Below are 10,996 nucleotides of genomic sequence, written 5' to 3'. Positions count from 1 at the left end.
TAATACATAGCAAAGGTAACAACTTAAATCATGCTAACGTCTTGTTGATTCACTGACCGTTCCCTGAAAAGCATGCAAAAACGAGGGTCAACTATAAAATAGTTGGTCAGTTCACAGGTTTATAATAATACATTATTTCAAAAATGTAGTTTATTCTATATATGTTCCAATTTAGAAGACGATGAATGCCATTGCATTCCGTTCACAACCAAGCCTAACGACCGTTCCTGCCCCATTCTATCATGTCCATGGTTCCCATGATGTCAGTTCATGGAAATATGCACTCGCGGTTCCGGGCGAGTGGGGGCTGTCGACCCCAAATAGCGTTATCCATAAGACCATCGGCTCAAATATGAGTTAATAGGTTGTATCGGTTCTCCGGGGACTTAATCATACAAGTTCATAACACCAAATTCATAATACAAGTTCATACAACAAAGTTCATATCACAAATTCATAGCACAAGTTCATAAAATAATGTTCATAGATATTGTGGCATGCTTTCCACCCCAAAACATTAAAAACCGAAAATAGGGGAGTGCGTCAATACTCACCCTGGAAAGTTTGCGGCTCGGGCTTTGCGGGTTGATGTTGGTGAGTGCGAATCCTAATAGCGTCCTACGGAACAAATAGTCTCTAGTGAGATATAATTCACTAAACCATTATCTAAGTCTACTTATTCTACTAGTGGTGTCATTAAGTGCCCAAAGTTTGTTTGGTTCATTATTAGTATTATTGAATTCATGGTGTCTTATATTCAAAAAAAAATTCATAAAGGCATGAAAATGAACTCCAAAAATTGTAAAACTTTATATTGTCTTTCTACAGGAGGGTATTAGTGTCCATAAATTTTATAGACATTTTTGATGGTCGTTTTATATTTATTTGTAATTTAGGATCAAATAATATAGAAAATCCAAATAAATTGGTAAACAGTTTCTAAAATTCCCAATTTAATTTTTACAGGTTCTTATAATGTTCCTAAGGTTGAGAAAAATATTGGTTAGGAACTTTGAGTCCAATAACCCGAGATTATAATTTCATGCTCCAATTTAATGAAAAATATGGAATAAATATCAAACAGTGTCCAAAATGTCTGAAAATTTACATGGCTTTCTTATTCTGTGATTATATTCATAATAAAAATTTTCAGATTTTTAAACCTTCCGAAAATGATAATTTGGAATTTAAAGCCATTAAATAACTATTTTTATAAATAAATAAGGAATTGGTTCTAGCCCTTGGTATTTTACAGATTATCACATGCATGTGAGGGCTTTCAAAAGGAAAAATGTTAAAAATTTATTCAGAAGGGAAATAGGGGTATTGAACCCAAACAAGTTAAGAAATGTTGCACATTATAGTGCATGAGATGTAAATGTGGCTGAAGTTCATGAATTTGAGTAGCACATTCTGTGGGGTTTTAAGCCACGAAATTTCAGCCATCATTCACTGGATATGTTAAGTTTCTAAACTATTTTTCCCCAGATTTATGGTTGGGTTTAAGGCCACTGATCACGTAAAGTAAAAATGGTGATCACAGAAAAAGAGCTGTTCGCGCAACCATTTTGTAAAAATTGCCAAAAATCCGATATTTAATCTTTTACAGTGAGACCAGTTGGGTTTGAAAGCTAACTCGTGGAACTATCCAATACAAAAAGAATATCAGGATTTGGTTAAGTAATGACCGAGTTATGGCCGTTCAAATCTGAACGAAATAGTCTGGCAGATTGCATGTCTCCCCTGGTTGCTTTGAGTGCATTTATAGGGCACTTTGACAAGAACACCATGCATGCTTCTGTTAAGGTCCGATTTCTAGCACATGCATGGAGTGAATGAGCATCCAAGATGTACTAGAAATGGTTTAAATGCTTTTGGTCATGCAAGAACACAAAAGAAATGGAGAAGAAGATGTAATACTCGGTTTTGAAGTCACATGAACACATGTGTATCTTTTTCACTCCTTGCATGGGTTTGATCCCGGATTTTCACCATCTCAAACACATGCATTGTGTTATGGTGAGAATCTACAAACCACAAGGGAAAAAGTAAGGATTTCTAGCCATAGAAGGGCATAGAATCCGAAGAGTATAGAAGAACCATGAAGAAGAGGAAGTAAAATCATGAAACTATGAGGGAGGATTGTGTTGTTTACCTTGGTTTTGATCTTGAGAGAAGCAAGAACACTTCAAGACCTTCTCAATTTCGAAACTATGGCAGAGAATGAAGGATTTTCTGATATGTAGGAGTGGTCTTGGAAGTGGGAGAGTTTTCTTGGAGAAGGAGTGTGAGATGGAGTGTGTAGGTGGTTCAAATGAGGTGTAATGATGGGTTTTAAGGCATGGGGGAGAGGGAAAAGCCTAATGGACGAAAATTTAAGAGGGATATGGTATTTTTATTGGTATTTGATCAAATAATAAAAGCCTCCCTTGAAATTTTATAAATCTAGATTTTAAATTTTATAAAACTCAAACATTTTCATAATCTCCTAAGGTTTTAATTATTGGGTTTTGTTGAGGTATTTACACTTGGTAATGACTTCCAAAAATTATATTTGTTGAATTAATTTATATAATGATAACCTATTATTTAATTTTTATAAAAATCAATTTATCATATTTCAACAATTCTAACAAGGATTCATAATATGTGATTGTAAGAATTTGATATTCTTGGATTTTACTTTTGGTTCACATTTCGAATCATGAAGTGTATGAATTTGTCATCAACTTTATAGTTGGTTCATATTATGATCTAATTTTTGTTCATATTAGCTTGTGATACTTAACCTTGTTAAGCATCAATTTGTTCCAATATGAAATTTTTTAGGGTTAATAACCTACCCTTGAGTTGTAATCTATCGAACATAGTTTTATGTTTAGACTTAAGGTTCAGCTTTGGCACTTTACCACTCAGTTGGTTCCTTTACATATCAATGTGATCGTTCAATACAACTAAGGTACACTACTTGTTTCGAGGGATCTATTAAGTCACAAACCTAGTTCAACTTGTAACTATAGAGCCAAGTTAAGTGCACACAAGGAAATGACAAGGTTCTAGATGAGTATTGACCTGAGTTTTGGTGGATGTCACAGTCTCCCCAGTTGTGGGAATTTCGTCCCGAAATTCAACTGGCAGTAACACTGGTTCAGACATAGCAAATAGTTGAGGATATTTGTTCTTCATGAAATCCTCTCATTCCCACGTAAACTCGGGTCCATGCTTAAAGTTCCAACGAACTTTCACGATCGGTATTTTACTTCGTTTTAGTTGCTTAACCTCTCGATCGAGAATTCTACAGGTTCCTCCACGAACTTTAGTTGATCATTAATTTGGAGGTCCCCGAGAGGTATGTGTAGGGATTCCTCCGCCAAGCACTTTTTGAGGTTCGACACATGGAATGTGTCGTGTATCGCACTCAGTTCATCTGGTAGCTTTAATTTATATGCCACTGGACCGACCCTATCGATAATCTCGAAGGGTCCTACATAACGCGGACTCAGTTTTCCTCTTTTACCAAAACGCACGATTCCTTTCCATGGGGATACTTTTAAGAGTACTTTGTCTCCTATTTGAAATTCCAAAGGTTTCCTACGCTTGTCAGCATAGCTCTTCTGGCGATCGCGGGCAGCTTTCAGTCTATCACGTATTATCGAGATCTTCTCAGTGGTCTCTTGAATTAAATCCAGTCTCGTTAACTGCCTATCGCCAATTTCCAGCCAACATAGTGGGGAGCGACATTTACGCCCGTACAAGGCCTCATAGGGGGCGCATTGTATGCTGGTATGGTAGCTATTATTATAGGAGAACTCAACTAATGGCAAATGGTTATCCCAACTTCCTCCAAAGTCGATCACGCAAGCCCGGAGCATATCTTCTAACGTCTGGATGGTTCGTTCACTCTGACCGTCTGTCTGGGGATGATATGCGGTACTTAAGTCTAAACGTGTCCCCAGGGCTTTTTGAAGCGACTGCCAAAATCAAGATGTAAAACGGCCATCTCTATCCGATATGATGGAAATAGGTACTCCGTGACGTACTACAATCTCATCTATGTAAATTCGAGCAAGTCGTTCCATTCGGTAATCTTCCCGAATGGGAAGAAAATGTGCGGATTTCGTCAGTCTGTCCACCACTACCCAGATAGAATCGTGTCCTTTCACGGTCCTCGGTAGCTTAGTAACAAAATCCATGGATATTTGCTCCCATTTCCATTGAGGTATTTCTGGTTGCTGAAGCAAACCGGAGGGCTTTTGATATTCAGCCTTCACTTTGGATCAAGTTAAACATTTCCCAACATACAAAGCAATATCTTTCTTCATTCCAGGCCACCAATAGTATTCCTTTAGATCCAAGTACATTTTGTCGGCTCCAGGGTGGATCGAGTATCGAGAATTATGGGCTTCCTTTAAAATTACCTTACGTAATTCGTCGATCTTTGGTACCCATACCCTATTTTTGAAGTACTTCACCCCATCTGAACGTGTTTCAAATTGTTGTTCCAGGCCGTGCAATGTTTCATGTTTCAAGTTCTCAGTTTTTAACGCTTCGCCTTGAGCAGCAAGGATTTCGCTCTTCAAACTGGTTTGAACAAGGGCTCCGAAGGCATGTGCTCGTGAGGGTTTCACCCTTTCCTTCCTACTCAACGCATCGGCTACAACGTTGGCCTTTCCTGGATGGTATTTAATTTCGCAATCATAGTCGTTGAGTAATTCTACCCACCGCCTCTGTCTCATGTTAAGCATCTTTTGATCCAAGATGTGTTGTAGGCTTTTGTGATCAGTATAAATAGTGCACTTAGTTCCGTACAAGTAATGTCTCCAGATCTTAAGGGCGAATACCACCGCTCCTAATTCTAGGTCGTGGGTTGTGTAGTTTTTCTCATGAACCTTCAACTGCCTTGACGCATATGCAATAACCTTGCCTTTCTGCATCAGTACGCAACCCAGACCTTGGTGTGACGCATCACAATACACTGTGAAGTTCTCCACACCATCTGGCAATGCCAAGACTGGCGCATTACACAACTTATGTTTTAGCAATTGGAATACATCTTCTTGTGGTTCTTCCCATACAAATTTTCTATCCTTTTGGGTCAGAATAGTCAATGGCTGGGCAATTTTGGAGAAGTTCTCAATAAAGCGCCTATAATAGCCCGCCAATCCGAGAAATTGCCGAATTTCCGTCGGGGATCTTGGGGTTTCCCATTTCTTAATTGCTTCAACTTTGGTGGGATCCACGTGTATTCCTTTTTCTCCAACCACATGACCAAGGAATCGTACTTCCCTAATCCAAAATTCGCACTTAGAGAACTTTGCAAACAACTTTTGGTCTTTCAACAGTTCCAACACTAGCCTGAGATGTCGTTCGTGCTCTTCTTTGTTTTGGGAATAGACTAGTATGTCATCAATGAACACGATAACAAACTTGTCAAGGTACGGCCTACAAATCCTATTCATAAGATCCATGAAGGCAGCTGGCGCGTTAGTTAGCCCAAAAGGCATAACTAAGAACTCATAGTGTCTGTAACGAGTTCTGAAGGCGGTTTTAGGAACGTCTTCGTCGCGTACCCTTAATTGGTGGTATCCCGATCGTAAATCAATCTTTGAAAAGTATGAGGCACCTTGGAGTTGGTCAAACAAATCGTCTATTCGAGGAAGGGGGTATCTATTTTTGATAGTCGATTTATTTAGTTCTCTATAATCGATGCACATTCGCATTGATCCATCCTTCTTTTTCACAAATAAGACCAGTGCGCCCCACGGTGAGGAACTTGGACGAATGAATCCTTTTTCCAAAAGTTCCTGAAGTTGACTCGAAAGCTCTTGCATTTCAGAAGGTGCCAAGCAGTAAGGTGCTTTAGCTACAGGTGCTGCCCCAGGAATTAGATCAATTCTAAACTCGACTTGTCTTGTTGGGGGGGGGGGGTCCGGGCAACTCTTCCGGGAACACTTCGGGGTATTCTCGCACTATTGGAATATCCTGAATATGTTTTTCTTCCGAATTCTTTTCCACTACATGAGCCAAGAACGCAAGGTACTTCTTCTTCAGATATTTGTGAATCTTCATGCATGAGACTATCTTCAGGTTCTTTCCTGGTTTCTCTCCGTACACTAATAGGGTTTCGTTGTTTTGGAGGGGCATTTTGACAACTTTCTCAAAGCATCCTATGTCTGCTCGATTCTTGGATAACCAGTCCATTCCTACCACTACGTCAAAGCTTCCGAGTTCCATGGGTATCAGATCAATACTAAAATTTTTACCGGCTAAGTTCAAGGTACAATTAGGAACTATCTCCTTAGCCTTAATTTCATGGCCGTTAGCAAGTTCAATTATGTAAGCATGTTCCAACATTTTTGATTTCAAGTCGATTAGTGATCTAAATTCATGTGACACAAAACTTCTATCTGCCCCAGAGTCAAATAATATTGCTGCATAGTGGTTGTTTAGGAGGAATGTACCTGTTACCACCTCCGGGTTCTGGCGGGCCTCTTCCGCCTTGATCACAAATGCTCGCCCACGAGCCTGACCTCCTGGATTTCCACGGTTGTTATGACCTGCCTGGTTGTTGTTGGGGCCCTTGTTTAGATTCGGGCATGCATTCCTAAAGTGGTCCACACTTCCACACTCATAGCACGCCCGTTTACCACCCTTGCGATCCTTATCTATCCTGCAATACTTCACGAAATGCCCAGATTGGTTGCACTTGTGGCAAATAGGGCAGGCACCCTCATGGTGATAGCTGCATTTCTCACACTTAGGTTTAGGCCCTCGGTATTGCACAGGTTCCTCTGTTTTAACCGCAAAGTTCGTTGCCCTTCTCTTGTTCCTTCCTGAGTTGTCATTCTTCTTCCTTCCAATCTGGCTCTCCGGTTTTCTTTTGTTACTGGTGTTGCTTATGGTCAATATCCCAGCCCTCACCTTATCATTCTTAAGTCGGTGCGCCAGGTCTATAGCGCTATGGATTGAGGTAGGATTTGCTGAAGTAACCATGCCTCGGATTTCGGGTGCCAATCCCCATATGTATCGGTCGATCCTTTTGCTCTCCGGGGTGACCATGTGCGGCACTAGTTCAGCGAGTTCATGGAAACGCACAGTGTAGCCTTCTACATTGGCTCCTACCATGGCATGGTTCCAGAAGTCAGATTCCATTTTCTGGATTTCATCCTTACGACAGTATTCCTTCTTGAGTAACTCTTTGAATTCCTCCCAAGCTAACTGGTTCGCCACCTCCCTTCCACGGTTTCGGACTTGCGCATTCCACCATGTTAAAGCTCTGTCTTGTAGAAGGCATGCAACATAGGGAACCTTGCAGTCATTTGAGCATTTGCTGATGTGGAGTACGGCCTCTATTCCTTCTATCCATTTCAACAATCCCACCGCACCTTCTGTTCCGTGAAACTCCTTGGGTTTGCAAGACATGAAGTATTTATAGGTGCATCCCTTTGTTTCCTCATTACGAGTTCCGCTTCCATCCGTGTTCACAGTAGGTGTAGGGCCTCCGCGGTTTGTCTGACTAGTATGGATTCCCGCAGTGACTTGAGCCACAATGTTAGGGATCGCATTCATCAGTTGTTGTGAGACCAGTTGAGCAATATCAGGAGTGGCATTCTCAGGCTGTGTTTGGCGGGAGCGGGTGTTCCTTCTTTGGGGCATGGTTCTATAACACACAACAAAATTTAAGACGTTACCATCATAAAAAGAAAAATTCTCTCTTTTTGCAAGAAATAAATATAATAAAATATATTTTCAAGAAAGATTTCAAATCATCAAAACAATTTACAGTTTATGAACAATATAAATGCGAAATAACATGGAAATTGAAAGTCATTAAAATAGATTTTCATTCATAGTTTGTAAATAAAGGTTTAACAAAGCATACTGCTTGGCACCGCAAGCTACAAAAGATACTTCAACCATACTTTTCAAAAGCCATAAGCCAAAGGCATTACATCAAAATACATAGACCAAAGACCATAAAACATAAACCATGACGCTTTGATTCAACCCCAAAACACAATCACCCAGACAAGTGCCACTGCCAGAATCAATGCTAGCCCTCCAGCGATAGCGCTAGTGATCATAGCTCTGATTGCTGTCCTCTGGGCGGAGTATGCATAACCACACACCGCATCCACCACGTCTGACATGTCGGCTATGCTGTGATGATGATAAGAAATCCTACTACGGGCATCATGCAGGTCTCGGGCCATGGCCTCCATGCTGCTTCGCTCCTAACAAGTCATCCCGGGTGCTCGCATATAAGGCGTCCCTATGACTGGGGGTCGAGGCTGACTAGGCTCGTGACACTCACTCCTTGGTAAGGGAGGTGCTGGCATGGGTTCTGGACGCTCGAACCTCAACACTTCTCTCGGCATTGGTGCGCTCTTTCTCGCTGTCCTCCTATGGTATAGTCCATAAAGGGGTGGCTGAGGCGTCAGCTGTCGCGAAGGCTCGGGTATCGGCGGGGCTGAAGTTTCCTCAGTCGGTGCCTGGCTGCTCACTTCCTCTCCAGTCTCTGATCCTGTAGACGGATCTTCAGTCGGTTCGGTGCTCAAGTCGCGGTTGACTTTCGGGCGCGCAGTGACGTAACCAGACTCATCTGCCGATCCAAGTGCTTGAGAGTTAGTGTTTGACATGGCTACGCTGTACACGAGAAAATCTAATGTTTAGATGAATTTTTAGCCTTCTAGAAAATTTCTATTATGTTTGACGTTTATGTTTATCCTAGGGTGTTGATACCATTCACTATAATCAATTCCGGTCTTGCACTAACTCTTCCTTAATTATACATAGGTGATCAGGCTATGTATAATTAAGGTCCAGTAGCGCATTATCGGAATCACTTATACTAAATGGCATGTTTTATTAACTCAATGGTTATAGTTTAGGCGTCCCTAAAGGAAAGGGGAAGCCAGTATTCTCTATAACCTTAGGCTCTGATACCAAATCTGTCACACCCCGTTAAAGCGGAAACACGAAGAGTGACAGGCTAAGGTCTCATCACAAAGGTAAATAGAAGTACCAACCATAAACATTAAGCGTTTTAAGTTTACATCGCGTACAAAACAAATACATTCAGTTTTCACAACACATAATTTAATACATAGAAAAGGTAACAACTTAAATCTGATGGGATTTATACAAACAATCCTATGTGTGCATGCAACCCTAGATTGGATCTATGTTTTCACTATAAGACATGCAACTATGTGAACACAAAATAAACCCTGGGATGCTTCTATAATTTTCGAAAATCATATAGAAGTGTAGTAGACATACCTTTGTTGTTATATTGCAATAACAACTAGTTTCCTTGATCTCTTGAACTCTTGAAAGCAAGCACCACAATTGTAGTGCCTCTAATGGCTCACAAACACCTTGAAGCAAGAAGGCAATTAAGAGAGAGAGGGAGGATACTAATTTTCGGCCCTAGGGTTTCTCTTGGAATCAAGTGGCTGAAAATTGAAGCATAGGGCATCTATTTATACTGTAGGGTGCTAGGATTTCAGTCTAAACCCTAATGGATAGCTTAGCCACCAAGCAGCCCAAGGAACCTTCTGGAATGAGGCCCTTGGACGAAAATATGATGATCCCTCATCATAATTCCGTTCCTCCTTATTCCTTTGGGTTTCTCAGCCCAAAACTCAACTATCACACATTTGACAGTTTATACCCCTTTATTTAATTAATCTCTTTTAGTCACCAAATTAATTCCTAATTAATTTATGACTAATACTAATTAAATAAATATGATTTCTCCTTTAATATATCATTCTTATAATATATTAATAAACCATAATATCTTCTCTCTCATATCAAATTACCTTGTCAAGTTGCTTTGGTGAAGGCAACCCAAAAGGACCATGCACACTCGGATCAAGTACATACCAAATATAGTTACGGACTTAGACACTAATCCAACAGTCTCCCACTTGGATAAGTCTAGTAACTATATCTCACATATGACTTCCATATCCGATTAGCAATCGTAGCTTTCAATAGCCGCTGTCAACTCTGACCAATAATCTGTCCTTCAGATAAGGGATCTTATAATCCTCTGTTCTAGATATCATGCTAACAATACTTATTGTTCAGCATTTTGTTTCTCGATCTCTGATTTGTTCGACATAGAACTCGGTTGAACACATCAACTTCATCCTGACCGGGCCTGGCACATAAGTCAAACCAAATCATCAAGTGGCCAAGATATCGCTTTTATTCTCATAGAATAAAAGGAACAGAAAAACGTCGACTTATATGCTTTTATCATTTACTAGCTAAGCCACACACAATAATGCGTTTTATAACATCAAGTTACTGATGCGTTTTCGCATTATCAATGTATAATCAACTAGCAAACAATAACCATATCTCTAGGTTTAAAGATTATATGATATTATCATCTTGCGATCACTTGTGATAACATTCATGAAGCGATGCCAGCAAGTGCGGGTCTATTCCAATGCTCAATACAAATTTCATAAGCACTCATAAACTTTGCAGCAAACCTTTGCTATGTCTAAAACTTTTTAGACAATCCACAAACAAATTTATGACAATCTTCCTTCATATCTACTTCCAACATATGAGCGATTGTGGACTGTTCGAATAATCTTATTATTCAGGAAGTCAAAACATGCAAAAATTGAAACAATAGATAATAAATCAACACAAGATAGAAACTTTCTTATAAATAACACACCTTTATTTAATCATCAAATGTTGAATATAAGATCATCCATTACAAGTTTCCTACCTATCTAATCTAAACTAATATCGTCCTTTAGCCCTACGCTCCTAGCGTGCTGCAAATGCTTAACCCTACTTAGTCCCTTCGTAAGGGGATCTGCTAGGTTATCTTCCGACGATACCCTCTTCACAACGAGGATTCCCTCTTCTACCCGATGTCTAATAAAATGGTATTTCCTGTCGATATGTCGAGATCTGCCATGATCCCTTGGTTCCTTGGTTAATGCAACCGCTCCTTCATTAT

At 40.0% G+C, this 10,996-nt stretch overlaps 1 protein-coding gene across 1 annotated transcript; it reads right to left on the bottom strand.

Annotated features, from left to right (window-relative positions):
* Positions 1–5,895: 5,895 nt before the first annotated feature.
* LOC145127185 (uncharacterized) lies at positions 5,896–7,656 on the bottom strand. The gene has a single exon (XM_079062422.1). It carries the CDS (start codon positions 7,654–7,656, stop codon positions 5,896–5,898), a length of 1,761 nt encoding a protein of 586 aa, XP_078918548.1.
* Positions 7,657–10,996: the final 3,340 nt, after the last annotated feature.

The sequence above is a fragment of the Lactuca virosa genome, chromosome 7 (assembly GCF_052849685.1).
Source record: "Lactuca virosa cultivar CGN04683 chromosome 7, Lactuca_virosa_CGN04683_v6, whole genome shotgun sequence".
NCBI classification, from domain to species: Eukaryota; Viridiplantae; Streptophyta; class Magnoliopsida; order Asterales; family Asteraceae; genus Lactuca; species Lactuca virosa.
The sequence above is the reverse complement of the archived record's forward strand: the minus strand, read 5'-3'. Positions and strand labels throughout refer to the sequence as shown.

Bases quoted from the DNA above. Each gene is read 5' to 3' on its own strand.
- LOC145127185 (XM_079062422.1), bottom strand. From the start codon at position 7,656: ATGCCCCAAAGAAGGAACACCCGCTCCCGCCAAACACAGCCTGAGAAT.